The 27739-nt window shown below is 42.7% G+C and overlaps 1 protein-coding gene across 1 annotated transcript in view; it reads right to left on the reverse strand.

Moving 5' to 3' along the window:
- The window catches only part of epha6 (eph receptor A6), a gene marked incomplete at both ends in the record, with an annotated part of 290917 nt that overhangs the window by 48622 nt on the left and 214556 nt on the right, over window positions 1-27739 (reverse strand). The window contains 3 exons of the mRNA XM_080019501.1: window positions 4267-4375; window positions 13259-13421; window positions 13536-13660. Coding sequence (XP_079875627.1) covers window positions 4267-4375; window positions 13259-13421; window positions 13536-13660 — 397 coding nt within the window. The remainder of the gene's footprint in view (window positions 1-4266; window positions 4376-13258; window positions 13422-13535; window positions 13661-27739) is intronic.

Raw genomic sequence — 27739 nt, forward strand, 5'->3', positions numbered from 1 at the left:
GAGAGAAAATATGTGCATAGTGTCATTTGCACGTACGCCTGCGTGGGCTGATGAGGTGCAGCTCTGTGAGACACTCCTCTTTCAAGCCAGCACATAATCTGGGTTGCCAGATTAGAGTGGATGTCAAAGGGAAGTGAGCTGTGGGTTGCCAGGTTGGTTTCCTGCCCAGCGAGGTCTTTTGTGTGGGTGTGGGCATTGATGGACAGAGCAGATAGCAGGGTGGCTAGGGAGAGAGGGGCAGGGGGAGGGGAGGGGGGGTTGAGCAAAGATGACTGGGAGAGGAGAGAGAGATTTAGAGGGCAACTGTTGACCTTGGACAATAGGGTTGATCCATTCGTTAAAAAATGAGAAAAAAGAAGGAAGCAGTAGCATGCACCTTTATCAGCTTTTTCCAGTCCGATCCACTGATCCTCTTTATCCGTCTGATTCCTAGGGTATCAGCTGGCTTTCATGTTGAAAAGAAGAGCCACACACTCAGACAACATCCAAAAAAGCCAGCTCAGCCCTCAGACCCCACAGCCACTTTATGTGGTCACACTATGTTGTCGAATGGGTTCTCTTCTTTTCATCCCAGGCCTCATTAAAATGTTGGTTCCCATCATCTTTAACTGTTCATCGAAATATCTAGCCGGACAATTACCTTTATTTTATTTTATTTTTTAAATAAAGTTTGTTGGGTTTTATATTCTTTCCAAAATGAAAAAAATAAAGCAGGAAAGTACAAGTAAGAAATGTACATAAGCATCCCCACTCCCCCAACCCTCCCTTCACCCAGGGAGTCACAGGGGTGTCATAGAGGTAAAAGGAAAATAGCATTGACATTAGGATAATAATAAACACCAAATAAATAAGAAGTCCAAGAAAAAAAATATACAAAATAATTATTTTAGATGGTATTTAAAAAGATAAAAAATAAAAATAGGAGGGAACATTTGTCAATAAAATGATAAAATCTATAAATAAATTGAAAAAAGACAAAAAATATATATATATTACAACATATTTTTTTACATTAAGTGAGCCGAACTAAAACAGCTCTGCTGCAGCTTCCTACTGTGCTGCATGCACAGTCATTTTGAAAGTGTTTGAATTCCAGCATTATCACATTATATTTAGAACTACTTTTCGCAATTTTTGCAGTAATCTTAAAGTGTATGTTGGGTGCAATATGTTGCCTGTAGGATGCAATGCAACTTCCAAGTCTCTCACATTGCACGGATATGGGCTCTAGAGTCGATACAACCGTTAAAAACCTGATAAGATGCATGGTTTGCAACCATTTTTTTGCAAATTAACATATAACAATTGTCTGATTATATTGTGAGTTAAGGTTTTTCTAAAAGAAGATTTAACATTAATAAACATTTTAATAAGGCCCAGGGTTGAAAAAAAGAAAACCTTTCCTTCAATAGTCACCTTCAAGGAACTGCAACACACATACACACAAACGCGGGCACAAAGACACGGAGAGTCTCCAAGTAAAGTAAAATCATGAATCATAACTGAAACCCACTTGTCTCTGAACAATACGTCCCATACACACATTTCCACTGGAGCTATACAGGTGCCACAGGGCCACAGGGACTGGTGTGCAGAGGAATGGCAGATCTACCAATGAAACGTATGTCATGATCTCTGCCTTCTTCTACCTTCCCCTCCCTCTCCTTACCTGTCCCATTAGCTCAACTCTATTCACCTGCGCCTACAGCTGTTCCAGATCTGTAATCTAACCACTATATAAGCCTCTCTCACCAGTCACCCATTGCCAGATTGTCTTTGTTGCTTGCACCAGACTCTCCAGCGTTCTCCGGACTGATTCCACGCTACCGACTCTGCCTCGCTCCGACCACGTATCCTGCCTGCCCCTCCGCCTGTCTTCTGTCTGCACTCCTGGTTATCGAACCTGCCTGTCCCCGGCGATGTATCCTGCCTGCTCCCTGCCTGTCTTCCGTCTGCTCTACAAATAAAAGACATTACCAAATATCCCTGCCTGTCTTTGTGCTGCAATTGGGTCCTAACCACACCCGTTACAACGTAAATCACATTGTGCTGTATTTTTCTTTTTTTGAGAGAAAACGTTCTAAAAAGGAATCTAGTCGGAGAGGCATTGCAGCTAAACACAGCTTGCATTTCAGAATAGTGAAAGCTTTCCCTGGAAAAAAAGAAAAGAAAGCTGTTTGTCCTCACATGAAGGCATCTGAAAACGCGGAATCCAAGGTTTGAGAGCTGGGGGGCCAGACCCCAAAAAATTCTGCTCTGAAGATTGCTGTGCTCCATCCTCTCTGGAAAGCGGGATGACGTTTGACCCCAATAAGGTAGCCTTCACACGTCTCTCTGGCCCTCTCCGTCTTACCAGCCAAAGCACCAAGCCCATTCTTCTCCCTCAGAGCCCAAGTGCTTTTGCAGCTTTCCTTAAAAACCGGACACGAGAGGGGGAAAAAAAGTCTCTCCTACACGGGGCAAGTGATCACCTCTACAGCAAATTGTGTTGGTGTCCAATAAGGCTTTGCTACACCACGTTCTTTAAGGGATTATGGGACAAACATTCTTCCAGGTGCAGAACATAGAAAGCCTAAAGCGCCACTTGTGCTCTCTTCAATGTTTTATTTTTGACCGAGAGAAAAGCCTGTCTTCCTACACATGATGAAGAAGAGTGTTTTATATATAGTGGAATAAAAAACTCTGTGCTTTCAGAGTTCAAGGCTTTCTGCCTCAGTCAGTGGGGGCCTAACTGTGGAGCTGACCATGGAAATTAGGTGCTGATTTCTCCAAGTCTACAAGGGCACTGATTGTTGCAACTGAACCATGCAACTCAGAGTTAGACTCATCTTTCAATTCTACCGTCACAGATTGTTACATCCACACACAAATACAACCCCCACCCACAGACACACACACACACACACACACACACACACACATATATATAAATATATTTATATATACACACATCATTGAGCCCATGGGCGTACATGACCCTGTCGCTGGTTCACTGGTTGTCTTTCCTTGGAGCACTTTTGGTAGGTACTACCCACTGCATATCAGGAACACCCCACAAGACCTGTTGTTTTGGAGATGCTCTGACCCAGTGGTCTAGTCATCACAATTTGGCCCTTGTTCAAAGTCACTCAGATCCTTACGCTTGCCCATTTTTCCTGCTTTCCACTTGCTGCCTAATATATCCCAGCCCTTGACGAGTGCCATTGAAATGAGATGAGCAATGCTATTAACTTAACCTGTCAGTGGTTTTAATATTGTGGCTGATCGGTGTATATGTGTGTGTGTATATATATATATATATATATATATATATATATATATATGCAAACTTAACACAATAATAACATGTTAACGCAAATTCTGTTTTAAGGCACTCCTTTTTTCACCCGTAATTTAGGAATCAGCTAGCATGGGGGGGTGCAGTACCTTTGAGGGTTTCTGGACAGTAAAAATATCCCTTTAAAGATATATTTTGAACAGATAAAAAAGTGTGTTGATGATTACTATGGACAATCATGCGATTAATCGCGATTATATATTTAAATAGATTGCGATAGAGAGAGAGAAAGATATATATTTATATATACAATAATTGGTATATTTAATAGATATATAAATAATTGTTTATAATATATGCATATACAGCATATACTGTATACATTGAAAATATATACAGTAGATATACAGTATATACAGTGTCTATCTATCCATCCATCTATCTATCTATCTATCTATCTATCTATCTATCTATCAATCTATTTATCTATCTATCTATCTATCTATCTATCTATCTATCTATCTATCTATCAATCTATTTATCTATCTATCTATCTATCTATCTATCTATCTATCTATCTATCTATCTATCTATCTATCTATCTATCAATCTATCCATCTTTCTAAGATAACACTTGATCCTAGGAAGGAAATTTAGGCGTGACAGCGGCCAAAACCGTGGTGTTTCTAAGAGTGAGGGCATTCTTTACCTGCATAGTTTCTGTGTGTGTGTACTGTATGTGTGTATGTGTGGTGTGTGTGTGTGTGTGTCTGTGTGTGTGTGTGTGTGTGTGTGTGTGTGTGTGTATGTGTGTGTGTGTGTTTGAATAGGGTTATGCACTCCTTGCTTGTGTAGTCTGTGAAAAAAGTAGAGCAATATAGCATTGTAACATTGCCATGAAAACAAAAGCTTATTGATTATCGATTTCCCCGCCTGTAATTTACGTGATACCACCGCGACATCTCCCTGAACTAAGCCGAGCCTTTTACCTTCCGGTGATGAGGAAGAAGAGGGTGAGGATGACGAGGAGGGTGAAGCCGCCTACCGCTGCCGTGACGATGACCAGCACCTGGCCCTGGTCGGACACAATGTCTGAAGCTGTAAAAGGCAATTACAACACAGAAGGTTACGTTTCCCTCTAAAACTGAGCACATTATCTTCCTATAGCACCACCACTGTTTAAAATCATGCATGTCACTCATAAAATTGTAAGACCTAAAATGCAGCCACACTAACAACGGAACAACCTCTCTATCAAAATTCTTCTCTACTTTAGCTTTCCTTCTCTTGTAGATGGTTTTTCCTCCTCAACTAGAAAAAAATTACAAGTTTCCATTTAGTTGGGTTTTGCCTGTTGTAGAGAGAGAGAGAGAGAGAGAGAGGGAGAGAGGATAAGAGGGTGGTGAGGAAACAGCAACAGAAGAGAGAGAGAGAGAGAGAGAGAGAGAGAGAGAGAGATAGAGAGCGATAGAGAGAGAAGCAAGACTTAAACTTCAGGAAGGGGTAAGAAAGGTAAAGGTAAAATAGGGATTTGCGTTCATTAAAATTTTGGCCTTGAATGCTTCTTTTCTTTTCATAGTCACTATGGTTTGATATGTTTTGAATCCTCTCTCTTTCTCTCTCTCTCTCTCTCTCTCTCTCTCGATGTTTGATCCACGCCAGGTGGTATATGGGGATGATTTGTACGCCTTGTGCTGTTTTAATTAATATTATTCATTCATGAAAATGGGATTTAGTCCATGATCATTTGGCTCAGTTGGCCCTGTTTGATATTCATGATTCTGGCTTTTACCCATCTCGTCACAAGGCTAACAAATCTGAGATAATTGAAAGATGATTGTGTGTCGCCAAACCTTATTTCTAGAATATTTCACACTTAGTGAATATGAATTGGACAATCTGGATGCATGGCCCCTTCTAATGGCAAATGGGGCTGGTGGGTTGGCAGGTTCGTGCTTTTGCTTCTATTAAGCCAGGGCTGTGCACTTGTGAGTATTTGCGCGCCTTTTTCATTCAATTCAACTCAAAACAATTTTTATTGATAAGACAAGAGATAAGATAAGATAGTACTTTCTTGACCCCCCCCCCCATGGGAAAAATCAGGTGTTGCAGCAGCTCAATGGGGAAGAATTAAGAACAGAGTAACCGCAGCAGTCCAACAGTAAGTAAAATAGAATAAGTAATAAAAATAATGTACTAATAATAAACTGCCCAGAATGTACAGCATAATTATTTAATTCAAATGTATTTATTTGGATAAACCCTTGAGATGGTCACAAACACGACACACAAAGAGGTGACAGAATAACTTAAAAAAAACAACAACAAACAAAAACAAACTACATACATTAATTAATAAAAACATTGAAAACATCACAACCACAATGTGGCAAGAGTTGCCAATAATTTAAAAAGTATGAGTGTGAGTGGATCACCAAATACTGTACAGCCGGCTATAATCATCAGGTATACACAGTAGGAATATACAGTACAGTTCATTGATGACAAGAGCAGTCCATCGCAAAGTAAGAAGACAGTCCAAGCTTAAACATAGAAAGTGATGAAATGGATCTAATATCAACAGGTATTCCAATCAGCTGAAGCTTTAAACAAGAAAGCTCTTTTTCCAAATGCTTTCTTCGCATGAGGGACGGAAATTAAGCTCAGCAGAGTTCCTAACTTGATAATTTGAAGTACAAGATAATGTTGTAAAGAGGGAGGATAATTGAAATTAAAACATTTAAATATAAGTTAAAGCCAGTGAATGCATCCTCACACAATTAAGTATGGCCATTTCAGTGCATTGTACAGTGATGAGTGAGAAAAGGACATCCAAGGACAAATCTGCAGTTTATTGTATGCTGTGTTAAGTGAAACAAGGTCTGACTTTGATGCGTTTTGATAGACATCACAATCAAGAATCGGAAGTATAAGTTGAGAGGCAAGTTTCTTGCTTGTAAAGCAGTTTCGAGATCGAAGTAAAACATTAATTCCAATGCTGACCAAACATAATACATAGTCAATGTGAGATTTTATTGAGAGTTCAGAATCAAGCCATACACCAAGATATTTAATATAATCAACTTTATTCAAAACAGAGCCGTCAATAGTTGTCTACACAAAGACTAGGTTTGGATTTAAGTTTCGGTCTGGTACCAAAGATCATAATGTAGGACTTTTTTTGTTGAGCAGTAATTTATTTGGTCAAAGTCAATTTTGTAAGATGTTGAAATCAGACTGAAGAGAAGCTTGAATGTGTGGCAGATACGGTTTGGATGTGTACATAACAGTGTCATCAGCATAAAGTTGAACATAACCGTGTGGTGTGGGTGTGGTGTGGTTTTAAGCAGCCACACCTTTCTTGGGTCGAGGTAATTGGCCTCGGGATCAGAGGTGGCTGTACAATCAACGAGCAACAGGTAAATCACCCCTGGGGTCAACTCCACATGGTGGTGTATGAGGGACGTGAGGGCTGGCAGGGAGGAGAAAACATCAGAGAAGCAATGCTGAAGCACGGTCACGTCTGTGCTCTGATCTGGAGAGAGATGGTCACTAAAGAGGGCCGTGGTACAATCTGCCACCTTAGGAACCTACCCCCAACTCATCCCACTCAATGACTGCCGTGATCAGCGCAATGACCTTCTCCATTCTTTTAAGAGTTTCAGGTGATAAATCTGCATCACCCCCTGCCTGTCAGACCATTCAACCTCATAAACGACCTCTCAAACCCGCAGTTTTACCACAAACAGCCTTTGCCACTTTGTGAGCAATTTCCGAGCTGGATGTAGGGCACCATGGCAGCCGTGGCAACCCACCGTGGCCCTCAGACACAGAGACACAAGCAGAGATGTTGCAAACACACCAGCTTATTGTAGAGAGTGGCAAGATGTAACAAGCCGGGAGCAGATAGACACTTGTCATGATGGAGGCTGCCCTCGCGTGTGTGTGGTGTCTCCCGGCACAATAATGCCTTACAGTGCCCTGGACTAACCCTTCTTCTAACAGGCTAGATTTTTAGCCTGCAAGGCAACTAAACAGGGTTCTAAAAATACTCAGGCTAGTTGTCAGGAAGATATAGCCAAGCTGCTGAAAGTCTACGTCCCAAAGTCATCACTGTTTCAGCTTCGGCTATACCCCATAAGCGACTTACAATAGGATACAACTCGAAAGCCACTTCAGTTAACGACAGCCCCTTTTTAATTGAGTGGAAGTTGATGTGGTAGCTGTGAATTTATTTAGAGGTAAGTACACTTTTACCACAAGGAGATTAATATGGGAGTCTAGACTGACCATTTTGATCCTGTCATGCACAGTTTCCTAACTTTTTACAGTAAACAGGGAGAATTATCAATACGTCAGTGCCGGTGTTCTTTCCATTATAGATTTCTATAAAGCTTTTACTTTAAATGCAGGAATAATGTTTATTTTGTTTCAGCGTTAAAGCATGGCAATCAATCAATACCATGTAGTTGGGTGAGAATAACAATAAAAAATGGGCTGCAAGAGAGCTCCTTCCAGGGCCCCTGGGAAGTCGCTTGCTGTCATGGGTGTGGTTTGGGGTGCGGGGGGAGGCTGTTGGCCTTGGCCTCTGGTGGGCTGCACTGAGCACACTGGTCTACGCGGATAGGCCGTCTGTTTCGCCCGCAGAGTGGCCGGTTCAGGCGGGGTGTCGGTCTGTCAGCACGGGAACTGGCTCCAGGCCTGCGGTCCATGCCTGGCATCTGCGGCCCGGGTTCTGCGCCTGTGTCTTGTGCCTGCACATGGGGGTAGGTTGTATGTATGTGCCTCAGGGTTTCAGGGTCTCCTCGAGCGCTCTGGGACTTGGTTATGCATCTCGGGGCCGGGCATGGGTATTGCTCCATGGGCTTTTGGCTTCTCTGGGCACTGGGGGGGGCACGATATAACACCAACCTTATACACCAGAAACAATTGGCTTTAGCCATCTACCAACAGGCTAAACCAACGGTAATCCCAGACAACAGACCAGTGCACGCCTGATCATCACCTCAGGCCGGCGACTAGGTGTCCCTGAACTTACACAAAAGAAAGTGGGATGATCCCCTTTGACAGGGCCTCTTTCAGATAACTCTGCTTACTCCCACAGCTGTGAAAGCTCACGGGAAAAAAAATAAGAAAAAACCAAAGGGTTACACATCACCCACTGCACGTCTGATCCTGAATCCAACCCATCCGTAGCCACCATCCAACGCGACCTGGGAGAGACAGCGGAGGACATTTCTCAGAGAGAATCTACATCCGAAGCTGAGTAAACACACACACACACACACACACACACCAGTTAGCGTTGATACATTTAAATGACAACAGCAATCCGAGAGCAAATCTGAATAAATAATACCATCCTGCTTACTAATTGGACTGGCGCTTGCCTACAAGTTGCTATAGTACAGCACACTTCAGTAATTCTGTCAGCAGATCTGGACACTCTCTTGACTATGCGTGCTGAACCACAGATCACCCGCCATAAACGTACTGTCCAATGGTTCAAGGACGCCCCCGGTGTCTACATAGATGCCTTTGGAGTTCCAAGAGGGGTCCCCTCACAAATTTTAGGCACAAAACGCAATTGCAGTTGGATTTGCTTCTATACTTTGTCCCTGGTGAACAATTGACAAAAAATGTTGATTAAATAAACTACATCTATTATAATCGACAATGATTTGCCAATTACACGTTTCAATTGTTTGAGGCTCTTGGTGAACAGCTAGACGTAACTAGCCTAGCAAAATCGTTTGGCCCTAGACATGATCCTAGCTGAACAGCAAGGCGTATGTGTTATGTTTGATGTGAAATGTCGTATGTGCTCCATAACAACACGGCCCCAGATGGAAAATTCTTCCTTGCATTGGCCAAACTTAAAAACCTTAGGAAAGAGTTAGAGGACAATGACGGTCACGGGCAGTGGAATATTGGGGAGTCCTACTATCCAAAGGCGGTGTTATAATGCTCGTTATTTGTTTAATTCTGATACTCATTGGATGTTATGCATCTCCGCATTTCATTGTTATTCGTTATATTCTATGTTTCTTTGAAGCCTCTTTTATTCAGTACCTTTTGTGAAAATGTTGTATCTCCAAGGGGGAGTGATGGTGAGTCTCAGTGGTTGAACAAAGAACTCCTTCAAAGAGCTTGTCAGAGCTTCGAACATCGGGACTCGGCAAATATAAGGTCTTATTATAAGAGGCCCCTCTCGCTATGCATATGTACCCGCCCTCAGAATATATTATCAGCTTGCTCCGATCATCCTTGCTATGATTCCGTGCTTCACCTTGGTTTTTTCTTTTGTTTAGTTTACTCTTTTGTCTTTTGTTGTGTGTTGTTTTATGATGTATGCTGTTCTGTCTGGTCGCAAAACACTTTTCCATGTCAATGTACAATAAACTACAATAACACATCTTATCTTAACCTGTGATGGGTTAGTAATTTATTTTATGGGTTTATTATTTTGTTTTTTCTTTTTTTCCGACCAGGTTTTTCTGATGCCCACATACAACGCCAAGAATATTGTGTTTTATTTTGCTGCATTTGCTTTGATACGTAGACTCATTATTAAATTCTTACATACTCTTGTGTTCATATGCTGTGCAATATGCCATACCCAGAAACCGGTTGGTTATATTTTTAGGTGTGTTGATTTTTTGGTTTATTTTTGGTTTTCTGTTTGTGTACTGCCTCTCAATATGGGGATTGTTCCATCCCTAAAGGGAAATCAAGTCTATTTTACCAGTTTTGGTCAAACTTTGCTCTCTCTCGCGCTCTCTCTTAGTCCGTAACTTTCAGTTTCAATATTGTACAACTCTGTACACTTTCACACATTCTGTGTGCTGTCTTCGCAGTAGTTTTCCGGGGAGGGGCGGGCTATAAGATAAGACAGAACCGTGTGTCATGGCTGATACCTTGGTATCAGACCAGAGTGCACCATTGTTTTACCTGTTGTAATAAAACGACAAAGTACTGTACGTTCTTTACTGACTTTATTTGTTCTTTCCTCAGTTGTATAGGCAGTAAATTACAGGCTGTCAATATGCTACCAATAGATAAAGTAATTTTTCACGCAAATAAATGTAAACAAAAATGCGTTTAAACTGTAGAGGCTCAATCTTGGTTATGATAAAATCATATACAAGATCAGAGGAAACCTATATAGCCACACCTCCACCCCTGGACCACCTATCAAATCTGTAGAACATAATTTGAGAGACATGAGATATTGTGAGTGTAATGATGTTAGGCTTATTTTGGACAACTCATGCACAAAGTATGCCAATTTAAGGCACTAAAGTAAGACTCCTGTTATACAAATTTGTGATTTTTAAACCTTCACATCATCCAGTCTCAGAGCAAAAACAAACTGTTACTGATCATAGGTTCAAAAGTATTTGGATCCAAAAATGTATTACATGGTTGTCAAGACTGCAAGCTCAGTTACAGTAAAAGAGATACAAAAACTAAAACACAAAACAACCACACTTCAAGAATGACCCAGTAACCCCTGGCACCATATCCCAGAATATTTCTGTGAGCAAACCAAAATGAGTAGGTAAAGACCATCTATTAAACAAAGCTCAATCTGCATTAATTGGCGAAAAAGAAGATAGCTTAGCTCAAAATAACATTTATTTCACAAGCAGCATTTAGCTTTAACCGCTAGGGACAGTAGTAATATGCTAGCAGGCACTAACTTGCTAATGAAGTACAAATGAAGTAACGCAATCAGTTTTGCCAAGGCAGAATGTGAACAACTGAGGGGGATCAACTGTTGCATCCGACACCAACACCTAAAACAGTACAATAGTAGTAACAATATAGAAGTAGTAGTAGAGTACAACAACTCCCCAGGCATTAACATCAAATACACCAAACACACCAAATACACCAAAAATGCTGGAAAAAATAATAGGCTAATTGCCTTTCCCATTGCCAGGAAAAATGCTGTTCTTTCCCTTTTTCTTTCTAGCGCGTCACGCTCTCTGTCACGAACATGCCGGAAAACGGGCGTGTCATGTTTCCAGTGTGATTGCGGAAAAAAACCTAACAGTAAGAAAGCCTTTAAAGAAAGAACATAAAACTGCAGGTCTTTGAAAACAAAAAAGTCTTATCACACAGCGAGACTTGGTTCCCTTCATTCCTACAAAAGAGCCATTCAAAAGAATTGGATTGTTCGTGAACGACCCAACTCTACAGTAGAAGCAGCACAACTGCCGGATGTAAGCGGGTGATACCAGGTTTTTCCTGCAGTCGGAAAGGGCTATTGGAAGCACAGTATTTAGAGGAGAAAAAAAACTGAAAAAGAAAGAGCCAGTGTGTTGGAGTGACGGACTTACGGCAAGTGTGCCACGATTAGCCACAGCCTCTGTCATCAACCTCACCTCAGTAGGTTATCATTAACCTGCAGAAGTCGAAGAAGACAATTATTTTTATTGTTATTTTATTTTTTATTTAATGATTAAATTAAATGCAAGATAATTCTACTTTTTTGTGGGAGAAGTGTCAAGGAACAGCATCGGCAGCAAGAGTAATGATAAACTGCAAAGATCATGAAAACACAAAAAACTCAACACAAACAGCCGAAAAAAAAAAGCAGCGTAATCATATAATCAAATAAAGTCCATTATAATGCTATTTTAATTTGATCATATTTTAATTACATTATAATTATTCATTGTTGTTAATATACTTTATCTCCATTCAACTTAACAGTAAGAACATAAAAACTTGACTATTTAAATAAAAAAAGGATCAGGCAAAATGTATGGCTACGGGGGGTAAATCAAAGATATGGTAAAAAATACATAAAATATTTGAGGGAGTCTTAATTTTTTACATATTTATAATCTTAGCTAAAGAGTTCAGAGTGAGTTTGACCTCAATATGCAGTTTTATTGCTCTATTACATTTTTTAAGCTCCATTTCACGCGAAAATGTTTTTCATATAGCGTAAAGAATAAAATACAATTTGAAAAATGAAATAGGGGAAATGAGGCATTAACTAACAGGTGAACAGAGGGGAAGACAGACAGAACACAGAGAGGCAGAGTGACTGGCCAAAGAGGGTCTTTCGCTCCAAGGATGAGAGCTTATTGTAGCACAAAGGCTCGGCTCTCTGTCTGATCAGGTGGATGAGGCAGAGGACCGTGGCAAGGCCAAATCAACCCCCAACAATACCAGTGTCAACATAAAAGAGCAGCTGGACCTTTGTACACCACAACCAGAGTTGAGAATTGAGTTTAGATCCCCCCCCCCCCCCCCGCAAATAAAATAAATAAATAAATATATATCATTATATTCACAGTATAACATGGGTTGTATACAAATACAATAAAAATACAGTATTCAAGTCACAGAAGAGTCGCTAACTGCTTTAAATGGAAAATTCCAAACTATTCGTAGACTCTTCTCTCTCACAGTGCGGTCAAATTCTCACAACACTGTAATACAAGCCAAACCCTACGCGCCAGTGCAAATATTGGGATGGTAGCTCAGGCGGTAGAGCTGGTGGTCTAGTCATCTAAAGGTTGCTGGTTGGATCCCAGGCTCCTCCTGCTAGCATGCTGTAGTGTCCTTGAGCAAGACACTTAACCCCTCATTGCTCCTGATGGCTGCGTCCATCGGCGTTTGAACAATTGTAAGTCGCTTTGGATAAAAGCGTCTGCTTAATGTAATAATAACAAATTAAAGGTAATGGTCAAGTAGAAAGGACAACAAATTAAAGTGACTAGGTGAATGTAAATATAGAATGTAATCAGAGAAAATTTACAAAATGATGGTTGTACCGGGAGTACGGGAGAGGCTGAGAGTGCTGAGAGTATGAAGGGTAAGATTGATAAATAGCAAATCCGCCCCCCCCCCAGAACCTTGAATATCCCTTTAGATCTAAAAGTCACTCCCCCAGCTACAATACACATATACAGTACAATCCTAGTAACATACAAAGAGAAGGAAACTGACAGGTATACTCACAGTCTCCGGTGGTTTCGTATTCATATTTGAGTGAGTAGGAGCTGTGTCCGAGTGGCGTGCGGGTGCGCAGGCTGAAGACGTACCGGGTTGCGGGTTTCAAACCAGCGATGATCACACTGGGGGCCTTTGTGCGGGTGGACGAGTAGCTCAACTGCTCGTGCTCCTAAGGGGTCGGGGTCGTGGGACAGTGGGTAAAAGAAAAGGGGGTGAATTAAATTTGTTTCTGTCTAATCAACAAGTCAAGAACAGTTTACACAATGAGAAGAAGCAATTCTACCTTTTCGTAATATTTAATCTCGTAATCTAGGATAGGCAACACTGTATGTTCAGGTTCATGCCAGGAGAGGGCGATGCTGTTGGGAGATGCCCAGTCCTTCTTCAGAGCTGCCACTAAAGAAGGCCCTAGATGGGAAAACACAAACGTGTAGAAAGAAATTAGCCTACATTATATTACTTGACAATGATTACTTTAATGAATTCGCACAAGTGAAAATGTTCACAAGGATGCGGTTGCACATGTGCAGACAGACAGACAGAGAAGCATCAGGTACGTCAATCCTTGCCATCCCAGGGTCTCCTATAAAGTGAGAAATATGATCTCCAGTTATAAATTTCATAATTTAGAAATTTGTATCTGGGACATATAAAAATATATGTTTTTTTATATTTGTGTAAGTAAAAAAAACTAACTATAAGTAGGCATACCTGTGAAAAGGTTTATAAGTATGTAATAGTAAGTAAATCTTTTCATATATAGCACTTTTTAAGACATACCATTATAAAGTGCTTTACAAGCAGCATAAACAAAACACAATTGAAGAAAATTAAACCAGACGGATTGGGAATAAAATAAGAGGAGAGAATCAGAGTGATATGTGATCTGCGACATGTTTTTGTTAATAGTCTAACAGTGGCATTTTGAACCAGCTGTAGGCAAGACAGAGTAGCTTGGTTGAGGCAGGGGAATCATAGTAATCAAAATAAGTAAAAACAAAAAAATGGTCAAATAGTTTCAGGTCATTGGTTGATAATATGGGTCTGCCTTTTGAAATATTACCTATTTGGAATGGGGATGGTAGCTCAGGAGTAGAGCTGGTTGTCTAGTAATCTAAAGGTTGCTGGTTTGATCCCAGGCTCCTCCTGCTAGCATGCTGTAGTGTCCTTGAGCAAGACACTTAACCCCTAATTGCTCCTGATGGCTGAGTCCAACGGTGTTTGAATAATTGTAAGTCGCTTTGGATAAAAGCGTCTGAAAAAGTCCTTTGTGCTGGTCAACAACAACGGTGGCAGCTTTGATGTTTGAGACACCCCGTTCTTTATGGCAGCTAAACATCATTAAGCATGGTAAGGTTGTTTGATTTAGCAGAAAAATACAGCTGTGTCATCAGCATAACAATGATAAGAGATTCTAAGGAACAGCTGAACAGAAGACCAAGAGGAGGTACACGCTGTATACACTGATCAGCCACAACATTAAAACCACCACTATGAACCACTAACTGTATCGCTCCCCCTTGTTCCACCAAAACAGCTCTCATCCGTCAAGGCAAGGACCCCACAAGACCTCTGAAGGTGTCCTGTTGTATTTGGTACCAAGATACTAGCAGCAAATCCTTTAAGTCCTGTAAGTTATGAGGTGGGGCCCAAATGGATCGGGCTTGTTGTTCCAGCACATCCAACAGATGCTGGATCGGATCGGACCCTAATCCCGGCCATCTACATGATGTAGAGGAAAATGTGATTCATCAGACCAGGCCACCTTCTACCATTGCTTCATGATCCAGTTCTGATGCTCACATGGCAATTGAAGGCACTTTCGGTGGTGAACAGGGGTCAGCATGGGAACTCTGACCGGTCTGTGGCTACACAGCCCTATACACAGCAAGCTGCAATGCACTGTGTTCACCTTTCTATCATAGCCAACATTAACTTTTTCAGCAATTTGCGTTACAGTAGCTCTTCTGTGGGATCGGACCAGAAGGGCTAGACTTTGCTCCCCACGCTCGTCAATGAGCCTTGGGCACCCATGACCCTGTTGCCGGTTCACTGGTTGTCCTTCCTTGGACCACTTTTGGTAGGTGGTAACCACTGCATGCCAGGAACACGCCACAAGACCTGTCATTTTGTCGCTCAGATCCTTACACTTGCCCCTTTTTCTGCTTCCAACAGATCAACTTCAAGAACTGACTGTTCGCTTGCTGCCTTTCTAGTTCTTGAAGTTATGATATCATGCTGCTGGTTTTAATATTGTGGCTGATCGGTGTATATAGTGAGAACAAAATAGAGGATTGACCCCTGAGGGACTCCATGTAAGAGAGGGGTGGAGGAGAAGACATGGTTGTTGATATAAACATTAAAATATCTGTAAGACAAGTATGAGGAAAACCATGTGAGAGGTGGTCCCCCTAAGGTGCCTCAGTGTGCATGTGCCACAAAATTCCTTACAGGTGCATTTGGAGGGTCTGGGGGTAAAGAGAGCTTTATTCATGCATTGTGGTGATTTTTTATGCAAGTAAATCACAAAATAATGAGCCAACAAAATACAAGTATAGTACAAGAATAGTCACTTTTACACAAGATGCATTTATAATGCTTGGCTTCTCCTTCATAATTGGCGACATAATGCCATTTTAACTCTGAGTAGACCCTTCCTAAATGTTGAGTGTTGGTGAAAATGAAACAACACACAACACAACAAAAAGCTGATGTAATTAGCTATATCAGTGGGCATGGGTGTATGGTCATGAACACAGCAAGTGTGGCCTGTGTGCTGTGTGTGCATGCGTATGGTTGTGTATACAGGCTTAGATATTCATTGAAGGACAGCTGCTGTTGTTTTACAGTAGATACTGTATGTCCTAACTTGAGAGCAAAATTGACCCAAAAGGTCTTACCCATCAAATAGACCAGAGCTTTTCAAACTTCGTGTGGGAACTCCCTCTCTAAAAATGGCAAACCATCACAACCCCATTTACATATACATATAATGCAGCTTGACTAGATATGCCAACAATTAATAAGAAATGTTGAGATGTAAGAAATATTTTATGAATCAACTTTGTTCAATGCATGTTATTCAATAGAGTATTTATGCACTTTAAATATACAGGTACTCCTCACTTAACGACCTACCTGTTTAACGACCGTTCAGACGGTATTGTGTGCTGCATACAATACCGCAGCGTGCGCACTGTGTCTCAGCATTAAGCATCTCATCGCGCATTACTGTTCTCAGTCTCGTTCCCGCAGTCTCTCAGTATTCACTACACTAGCGTTCGCAATCGCCACGCCCACTTACCGTAAAATAGCATGGGTCCTCACTTATCCAACAATTTGCTTAATGACCTAGTTGTAGGAACGGAATTTGGTCGTCAAGTGAGAAGTACCTGTACCCTGATGTAATGAGGCCCAATAATTGCATTCAGGCTATAATGTATGTAGTTGGCGCCTACATGAGCTCCCTGATGTGGCTTGAAAGAGAAGACTGAGGAAGAAATGAAAAATTTGATACCCAATTCAAATCTCGACCCAGACTGAAATTGATAATTCAAACAAGCAATATTTTTTACTTTCACTTTTATTTTGACGAGAGAAGAAGCCTATATGTGGGTGGGGAAAAATAAGGAGCTGATAAATGTAAATAAATGGTCTAGGGTAAATATACACTGAACAGCCACAGCATTTAAAACCACCACTAACAACCACTAATATTGTGTAGCTCCCCTACGTACCGCCAAAACAGCTCTTGCCCGTCGAGGCATGGACTCAACAAGACCTCTGAAGGTGTCTAATGGTATCTGGCATCTACGTAAACATTAGCAGCAGATCCTTTAAGTCCTGGTCCCGAGGTGGGACCCCCATGGATCGATCTTGTTGATCCAGCCCATCCAGCCCATGCTCCATGGTCCAGTTCTGACGCTAACGTGCCCATTGTAGGCGCTTTCGGCGGTGGACAAGGGTCAGCATGGGCAGCAGTGGCTACGCAGCCCCATATGCAGCAAGCTGCAATGCACTGTGTGTTCTTTATATCGTAGCCAACAATACATTTTTCAGCAATTTGCGCTACAGTAGCTCTTCTGTGGGATAGGACCAGAAGGTCTTGACTTCTCTCCCCACACGCATCAATGAGCCAATGGGTGTCCATTACCTTGTCGTTGGTTCACCGCTTGTCCTTCCTTGGAGGACTTTTGGGAGGTACTAACCACTGCATATCAGCACACCCCACAAGACCTGTCGTTTTGGAGATGCTCTGACTGAGTTGTCTAGCCATCCCAATTTGGCCCTTGTCACTCAACTCCTTGCACTTACCCATTTTTTATGCTTCCAACAAATCAACTTTAAGAACTGACCGTTAACTTGCTGCCTAATATATCCCACCCCTTGACAGGTGCCATTGGAACAAGATGATCAATGTTATTCACTTCACGTGTCAGTGGTTTTGATGTTGTGTCTGATTGGTGTATATATATAGTATCCTATATATATATATATATATATATATATATATATATAGTAAATATTATATTCTGTGTATAGTGTCAAGTCACAACTTGGTGAAACGTGGCCAGCTGCAATTGCTGTTAACACCAATTTGGGCTTCTTTGAGTACAGAGTCAAATAGATACAATTTATTTTTTCTGGTACAATGATCATAAAACCCCGCCCTGAAAACCTGGTAATTGTGAGAGGATTTGCTTAAGGGCATATGCTTTCTTTAAAACCATGCATGCAATATATTATGTCTGTGACATTTGATGCATGGGGGGATGAGGGGTTTAACATTATTAAATTGAATGTAGCGCTTCAGTGAAAGACGCTAATTTTTACGTGGGATCAACCAGGGAAGGTATCCAACAGAAATATGTGGAGTTGGAAGTGAGGGTTAGGGTTAGGGTCAGTTGTAGGACGTCATGTGCATTTTGTATATAGATCATTTCCTTCGGAAATTGACTCAATATGCGCTTCTGTGGGGAAATTCCCTACAGAATCAGTTGTGATGATCAGGAAAATAAATTGGCGTTGAAAAGCATTGCAGTGACGGTCATGAATAGTGGACATGAGTTGAACATGAACTATAAACTATAAACTATAAAATGTAAGTTGTGTGATTTGGTTCTGAGTTTAAACAGCGGAGGTGATTCAAACCCGTAAAGATGAGGACAAGTCTTTGATTTGTGCCGGAAAAAGTCAGCTGCATTTTTGGTTATTTGTAAGCTAATATATTTTCTTTTACATTTAGATTAGATTTCTTTAATTGTCATTGCTCAGCACTATTTTGGCCTTCTGCATTTGACCCATCCTACACACCCTAGGAGCAGTGGGCAGCCGCAGTACAGGGCCCGGGGACCAACTCCAGCTCTTTTTGCCAGTGCCTTGGTCAGGAGCACCGACAGAAGTACTAACCCCAAACATAAAGTACATGTCTTTTGATGGTGGGAGGAAACTAGAGCACCCAGTAGAATGCAAACTCCACACAGAAAGGACCTGGGACGGCCAGGGTTGTTGCTGTGAGGCAACAGTGCTACAGTATCACTGAGCCACCCACTGTTCTGTTCCGGTCGCTGCACTGTCGAACTTGAGGTTAAGTCATTCTTTGTATAAATGAATTGAAGACATTTTCATATGACTGTGATTGTTGAACTAATGGTGGAGCGTGCGAGAGAGCACAACAGGACAGACAAAGGGGACTAATGAAACATCGTACTGGCACGGTTGGGAATCTAGCAAAATATTACCAAATGTTCAGATATTGAGACCGACTTTTACAATGTGTCTAGTAAAACGGGAACCAGATGTTCATACTAGCCCCCAGCATGCTTTAGCATGTGAGTAAATTAGATGGATAAACGACATCGTTAGCATAGTACTTGATGCATACTGTATTAGGATTTTGGACATACTAAACAGGTTCAGGTACTGATGTATATTATGTGGCGTACTAAATAGTATGTTAGTAAGTTCGGAAGAAGCCCAATTCTACAGGGAGTTTTAAAAGTCACGATCACCCATCTCATAAAACAAAAACAGCTACTAAATCAACACAATCAACACAAATTGCCTATATTCAAAGATTCCCTTCCTTCCAAAGATCCAAAACGGCGATAGTGGCGCCGCCCCTAGCGGTCGCCTGCGCCGGTGCTCCGGTTACTCTCTTACCTTTTTATTTATTTTTCCTTTTTTTATCATAATGTCCGCCAAAAAAACATCACAGTTAACTCATACGACCGCGATGCACTCATGGTTATAAAAATTTCTCTAAACGAACAACTTTGGACTTTTTATCCGTGGGAGCAGAGTGGAAGGCGGAAATCCTACGCGGGAACACTCAACAACAACAACAACAACACATCAACAAGAATGGAGCCGCTGTTCCACGAGCGGGCCCACGGAGGAAGCACAGAGGTAAACGAGGCGGCATTCGGGTCAGAATGAGGACGCAACCTTTCCGTCCACCTCTGCCAAGCATCCTTCTTGCTAACGTCCAGTCCCTGGAGAACAAGATGGATGAACTTCGAGCGAGGATTCAATTCCAGCGTGACACGAGGAACTGTTGCGTCCTCTGCCTGACGGAAACATGGCTGACCCCATTGGTGCCGGATGAAGCCATACGTCCAGCCGAGGCCTTCTCCGTGTTCCGCGGTGACAGAACGGGAGAGTCGGGGAAATCCAAAGGTGGAGGCGTCTGCCTAATGGTAAACAACCGCTGGTGTAACGCCAACAACACCAGATTCCTCTCCAACTCCTGTTTGCCGAACCTGGAACAGCTGACCATCCTATGCCGTCCATTTTATCTCCCCCGGGAATTCAGCACGGTCATCATTACAGCCGTTTATATCCCACCGCAAGCGGACACCGACGCAGCTCTGTCGGTTCTGTACGATGTGTTGTGCAGATTTCAGAACAGACATCCCGACGCGGCTGTGGTGGTGACTGGGGACTTTAACAGGGCCAACCTTAAAAAAGTTCTGCCGAATTTCCACCAACACATCACGTGTGCCACCAGGGGAGACAGAACTTTGGACCATTGTTACACTCCTTACAAGAACGGATACAAGCCCGTCTCGCTCCCTGCTTTCGGGAAATCAGATCACGCCGCGATCTCGCTGGTTCCTGTTTACAGGCCTCTGATCGCGCGGGATCTGGTGATGACGAGGGAAGTGAAGCGGTGGACGGACCAATCGGAGGCTGCGCTTCAGGACACTCTGACTGACGTAGACTGGGACATGTTCCAAACAAGTTCAAGTGACGTCGAGTTTACGGAGGTTGTAGTAAGTTTTGTGGCTACGCTAGCGGATGAAATCGTTCCCACGGGGAAAGTTTGGATATTTCCAAACCAGAAACCATGGGTTGATAAATCCATCCGCTGCGCTCTGAATGCTTGCACGGCCGCTTACAACGACGGTCTTGTATCTGGTAATGTGGACAATTACAAAGCGGCGTCGTACAATCTGCGGAGGGCGGTGAGGGACGCTAAACGGACGTACAGATAGACTGTGGAGCTACAGATGGAGCGGGGGGACACAAGACGCTTGTGGGAGGGGCTGCGAACAATAACAAACTACAAGAGCAGCTCCTCCCCAGCCACGAGTGTGGACGCCTCCCTGGCCAACCAACTGAACTCCTTTTATGCGCGGTTCGAGTCTGGCAGCAACACCGCTAGCTCGCCGGCTAATTGGAGTTACACCGCTGGGGATGAGCGCGCACTCTCAGTGTCCGTGCACGAGGTCAGGAGGGCTTTGATGCGGGTGAACACCAGGAAAGCTGCGGGCCCAGATGGCATATCTGGGCGAGTACTGAAGACCTGTGCTAACCAGCTAGCTCCGGTGTTCACTACAATATTCAACATCTCCCTGGCTGAATCAGTGGTCCCGTCCTGCTTCAAGAGGTCCACCGTCGTTCCTGTCCCGAAGATCGCCTCTCCTTCCTGCCTGAATGACTACCGTCCGGTGGCCCTCACCTGGGTGGTCATGAAGTGTTTCGAGAGGCTGATTAAGGATTACATCTGCGCCTCTCTTCCCCGCACCTTGGACCCATTGCAGTTCGCGTACCGGCAAAACAGATCCACGGATGACGCGGTCTCCCAGGTACTGCACACCACGCTCACGCACCTGGATGGCCAGAAGGGGGCCTATGTGAGAATGCTGTTCATCGATTATAGTTTAGCTTTCAACACCATAGTCCCCACCAGACTGGCTGTAAGCTGATGGAGCTCGGATTGAATTGTCCGCTGTGCACCTGGATCCTGGACTTCCTCACAGGCCGCCCCCAGGTGGTCAAGGTGGGGAAGTACATGTCAAGCTCCCTCACCCTGAACACAGGATCCCCCCAGGGCTGCGTCCTCAGCCCCCTACTGTACTCCCTGTACACACATGACTGTGTGGCCAGGTCCAGCTCCAACACCATCATCAAGTTTGCTGACGACACCATGGTCGTGGGCCTGATCACCGACTGCGATGAGAAGGCCTACCGCGAGGAGGTGGCTGACCTGTCACTCTGGTGCCAGGACAACAGCCTACACCTGAACGTCAGCAAAACCAAGGAGCTGATTGTGTATTTTAGGCGTGGATCACAATCGAGGACGCACGCGCCCTTGTGGATTAATGGGACTTCTGTCGATAGGGTGAGCAGCTTCAGATATCTGGGAGTCCACATCACAGAGGACTTAACATGGACTGTACACACGAACACTCTGGTGAGAAAGGCGAGGCAGCATCTCTACCACCTCGGGCAGCTGAGGAAATTCCAGGTCTCGGTGAGGATCCTCAAGTCCTTCTACTCTGGAGCAGTGGAGAGCATCCTGACAGGCAACATCACTGCCTGGTTTGGGAACTGTACTGCCCAGGACAGGCGGGCCCTGCAGAGGGTGGTGCGTTTAGCTGAACGTACCACTGGAACTACCCTCCCCCCCTTGCAGGCGCTATACACCAGGAGGTGTAGTAGCAGAGCCCGTAGGATCATGAAGGCTCCTCATCACCCCAACAACGGACTGTTTCAGCTGCTGCGGTCAGGCAAGCGCCTCCGCAGTCACACAGCGAGAACAGAGAGACTGAGATGGAGTTTCTTCCCTCAAGCCATCAGAACTGTCAACGCTGACCTCACCAGGGGTCCTAACCGAGCCATACACTAGGCTCCACTACCTACTGTACTGTATGTAGCATACTGTACCGCATACTGTGTCACTGTTCAGGGTTGTTCGTGATGCCGTATTGCTGCGCCGTACTGTTGTATACTGTGCTGTATTATCCCAAACACTACCTCACTCTATTCACATTCACATGCCACTTTAATTCACATGCCACTTTAATTGCACATATCTGTATATACATAGGCATATTCCCTCTATCTATTCCATTTTATTTCAATTCTATTTTTATTGTATTTTATTCTATATATTTTTATCTTATTTTAAGTATTCAACTTACTGTATTACGTTTTAGGAGTCAGTAAGTCGGTCTATTAGAAAGGAATTCTTTACTTTTATTTCTTTTTTTCCTAGGACATATTGTGTACTATCACCGGGTGCATTGCATTACATTTCACTGCATATATGTATGAAAGTATGTATATGTATGTGACAAATATAAAAAATAAAAAAAATCTTGAATCTTGAAATCTTGAATCTTTTGTACTCCCAGAGGACCTTGATTTATTCCTCTGAAGCCAAAGGAGCATTGAAAAGCCATTAGAAACACCAGTCAATTACAATGCCCAATGGATGGATCTTCCAGTCGAGCGTGGTTAAGCTCAACATAAACTAATGAGGAGTCTTTTAATTAGCTTTCCTCCTTCCTAACTGTTTAAAAAATAATCAATACAGCCAATATTGACGCCGAGACGATGCATTAAACGATGTCCTAACACACTCCTGCTGATTCACTGCTGAGACAGAAATGAGGAAGGGATGGGGGGAAGGAGATGGCAATAGAGAGAAAGAGAAGGACATCTGTATTTAAAAAACATGAATGGATGAAGGTGCTCTAGCAGCACATATCAGTATATAAATATGTGCCGATAAATAATAATAATAACAGAAATTTAAAAATAAATAAGATATAGATAAAATAATAAGATAATAAGATAATAAGATAAAATAAATACAATCTAAAATGTTTTTAAGAAAACAATAAAAGATTCAAAATCACTAGAGTCCTGTTCATGGATCGCTGCTAATTCGCCGGAATGGACTCTAAGGCATGCAGGTTGCAGAATAAAGTTACAGTTACAGATGTGAGTATTGTTGAACACCTGGATGATTATTTCTCAAGTTTAATGTATTGACTTTATGTCTATGGATCACGCTGTCAGTAAATGGTGGCAGATGTTTCTTTGCAACAACATTGTATTTGTTAATGGTGCACAAAGTTCATGCAAACAGGCTGCAGATAAAAGTGACAATGTTGACAAAATGCACTTTATTGACTTAATGTTCATAGATCATAGAGTAAATAACAAGGCATATTCTTTTGGTTCTGGCGTGGAGTGTTAAATAAACTGATGGATTATTATAAGGACAGTTTTCACGTCAGCCACTTCAGTCTCCTGAATGACCACCAATACCGTGGGGTTCGGATAAATGAAGGCATACAAACGTACTGGACACAAATAAGCACAAATTCCAATTCATTCAACAGAATAAATGTATTTCAATTAAATTGTACTGAACTCTTGCCTCCATTTAGCATTCGCCTCATAATCAATTCAACGTCAATTCTGAGTCGGGTACAGCCCTAGAAATGTCATTACCCTTCATTCTGGCCTGGCATTCATGAGTAGTGGTGTTAACGGAATGTAGTTGATCCCTGATCCATACGGGTTGCCCTCCACGTTTCGGCTCGCATGTGAAGCATGGATCAATTGCAAAATGCAACCATCATAGTGAAATTGTTTTACTGCCTTTGCTAATTTTTAAAGTAATGATTCCCTAAATCTTGATGTAGAGTTGCAGTTAAAAGAACATAGACTACACAGATGCGTGCCGTGTTTTACTCTGAAGCGCAATCATAGCTTAAGTCGAGCTATATTGCTGCTACTTTACAACATGTCAGGTATGAGCTGCTGTATGTCACCACTATGTGTCTGCGCATCCGCCATATTGGAGCGGTGAAGAGTCGCTTGTAAACAAATAGAATGTGTATTGAGAGATGCAGACTTCTCCACATACAGTAATCGACTGTAACTTGCTGAATTCTGAACAGATTTTCATGAAATGTAGTTTGTTTTATATGTGAGAAATTGACCATGATACTGGTTTCTAATTGGGATTAAATTGAGGTACTAGGGGAGGCTCTAATCATATTTCTTCATTCACTACCATGTCTAAAGGTAGAAGGTATCATGTGTGCCTAATATTGCACTTTAATTGTGTGACAATATAACAATTGAGTATTGAATATTTTATATATTTTAAGATTTTATTTAAACATTGGACATGTTGTATATTGTTTTCATTTAAGACTATTGGCAAAAGTTCCTTGCTTTAAGTGTTTTACAGAATAAATGGAAAGCAAAGTTATATTTGTCTCCCTTTCTCTTTTTTTTTTTTGCTGATGCAAAACATGATCCGATCTGTGACTCAAAACCGTGATACAACCCGATCTGTGAGTTTTGTGATCTGTTGCACCCCTTGTCATGCGTATGAACTATTTGTGTATATGCGTGTGTAAAGGCATGTCTAGGTTTCCCCGTCCTCAAGACATCTTGATGCAAAACAGCCACAATCTGCTACCCGAATGTCTGTCCAGCAATATTCCTCCCAGATATATATGCCTCATTCTCTGGGGATTATTTTGTTGCATTCTGCAGTCTCAGAAAGGGGAAAAGAAAATGTATGCAACCCCTGTGACACTTAATGGCTGTCAACTGGATCTAAAGTGGGATAGTTTCTCACTCCCTCCCTGTGCACACCTGCAATTCCCTGCCTCCCCCATGGCAATGGTTGTTTTTAATGTGGCAGCGAGGGTGGGGGGTGGGGTAAGCTCTTAAGACCAACTGCCCTTAGCAGAGGTTGGTAACAACCGCTATCTCGACCAATCTATCACGTGTATCTGCTGAGCACAGGGAGTTAACAGGTAATTAAAACCATTAGTCACACAACAAAAGAGCTGGCCTGGGAAAGAGGGGGAAACGTGAAAGGAGAAAAAAAGCGATGAGAACCTTTTCAGTAAAAGTCACCTTTTCTTGATGAAAGGGGAGAGAAACATTGATAAGGACATTTAAAAGAAAAAGAACAGATAAAGCTAAAATAAGCACACCAAAGAAACATGTTGCCCCAAACAATGGTGATAATACAATGTCAGACATCCTAAATACGTACATCATAACTGATACAAACAATCATAACTATGTCCTTAGCATTAATATGAAGTGATATGTACAAGAAATTTAGATGTAGATGACGACCCCCCCTCCCATTCAAAGATACAGGAGTCTTGTCTCTTCAGCCATAAGCTTACTGATGAGGAGAAATTACAATATGGCATCCGAGTGAATCGAATTCTGACCACATGACCACATTCCTCAGTAACATGTTGTATTAGTGATCTTTGTAACATTTAATGAGTGTGTACTGTTGGTCAACTGTTATTTGGGAGGATCCTTGAGCTGCAATAGGCCATTATGTTCTTGTGGAACCAAACTTCAAAGGGACCTTCAGTGATTCTGTCTTCCAAGACAGAGGGGTTCTAAAAATGGAGTAACAGCCACCAAAGTGTCTCTGTTTGTATCATTCATTGTAAACTGTTCATCTCAAACCTGGACTGCAATAGTATTTCATAAAAAATGATACTAAGTAATTGGTAAAGTGGCATGGTGGCACAGTGTATTGCACTGCTGCCTCACAACAAGAATGGGGTCAAGACTGGTACCTGCACATGGTGGCTCTGCTACGGATTCCGACGACCCTGACGATCCCGATCTGAAGATACCGAAGAATCCAACAAAACCAGTCATACTAGTACTACACAGATTCTACATCAACAGCCCTCCGTCCTCAACAGTACAGTACCCACTACATGTCTGTCAAGACGAGCCTCATGGCTAACACCGAAGTGCGTCTACTGCAACTGAACGCAGAGGGCCTGACACGGTTGAAGCATGATCTCATCCAGCACATTGCCAACCAACATCAGGCGAACATACTGCTGCTACAAGAGACCCACTGTGTCACTGAAGACAAGCTACTCATCGATGATTTCGACCTCATCAGCTTCATAGGTTACAACAAACACGGCATTGCCTGCTACACCAAACAGGGAATAAATGCAAGAGCCCTCCAGCAATCTCCAGCTAACTCTGCCATTGAATGGTGCACCATGGAAGCTCTGGGCACCACCTTTTGCAACATCTACAAACCACCACCTGCTGAGTTGGATATATCCTTCCTCCCCACCATCCCTGTGAACTCTTTTGTCTGCGGTGATTTTAACTGTAGGAACATCAAATGGGGGTACTCAAACACTGACAGAAATGGCTCTGTTGCTAGCAACTGGGCAGAAAGTAACAACCTTCATCTGCTCTTCGACAACAAGGACCCCAGAACCTTTTACTCTAGCAGACACGGCACCTGGACATGCCCTGATCTGTCCTTTGTCTCCAACAACATCAGCAGACGCTGCAACAGAATGGTTCTACAGAAGTTCCCTAGATCTGGTCACTCGCCCATCATCAACTCCAGTGACATCAAGCTAGCCATCTCTAGCATCAACAGAAGAAGATGGAATTTCAGGAAGGCTAACTGGCAAAAGTTTTCAGAATTCACCAGGAAATTAATAGCAAGTCTACCTGACCCATCATCCAATGTGAATGGAGCTTATAACGCCTTCTGCATCCTGCTCAACAAGGCTGCCAAGCTCTCCATCCCAAGAGGCCGCAGGGACCCACATGTACCTTGCTAAGATAAAGACTGCGAGAAACTGTACAAGGAGTACCTGAATGCCACCGACACTGACCAACGTTCTCTCCGTGGTGGCCAACTGCTGGACCTTCTCGGGCGGAAGAGAAAGGTTGGATGGGAGGAGGAAGTAAACAACATCAACTTCACACATTCTAGTCGTAGGGCCTGGAATACGATCAACTGGCTAACTGGGCGAAGTTGCCCAGCTAGAGCATGCCCCATAGCAGCGAATGCGATAGCCTCTGTACTCGCTGATAACGGCAGATGGAAAGACCGCTCATCTGAGGCAAAAGCCTTCACCAGAGAAGTAGTCGCAGACATCAGGAAACTCACCAGGACAGTTCCTCAATCCAGCCCCCTTTCCCAGCCCATTTCGTCAGAAGAAATCGTTGCAGCTCTGAAATCCCTCAAGGTAAAAAAGGCTCCTGGAAACGATAACATCCACACTGAGTTCCTGAAGAACATGAGCCATGAGTCACTGACCTGGGTCCAGCTTTTCCTCTCTAACTGCCTAGAAAACCTGACCATACCATCCAAATGGAAGCAGGCTAAGGTGCTGGCCATACTCAAGCCAAATAAAACACCAGATG

The sequence above is a fragment of the Zeus faber genome (genome assembly GCF_960531495.2).
Source record: "Zeus faber genome assembly, chromosome: 18".
Taxonomy (NCBI): Eukaryota; Metazoa; Chordata; class Actinopteri; order Zeiformes; family Zeidae; genus Zeus; species Zeus faber.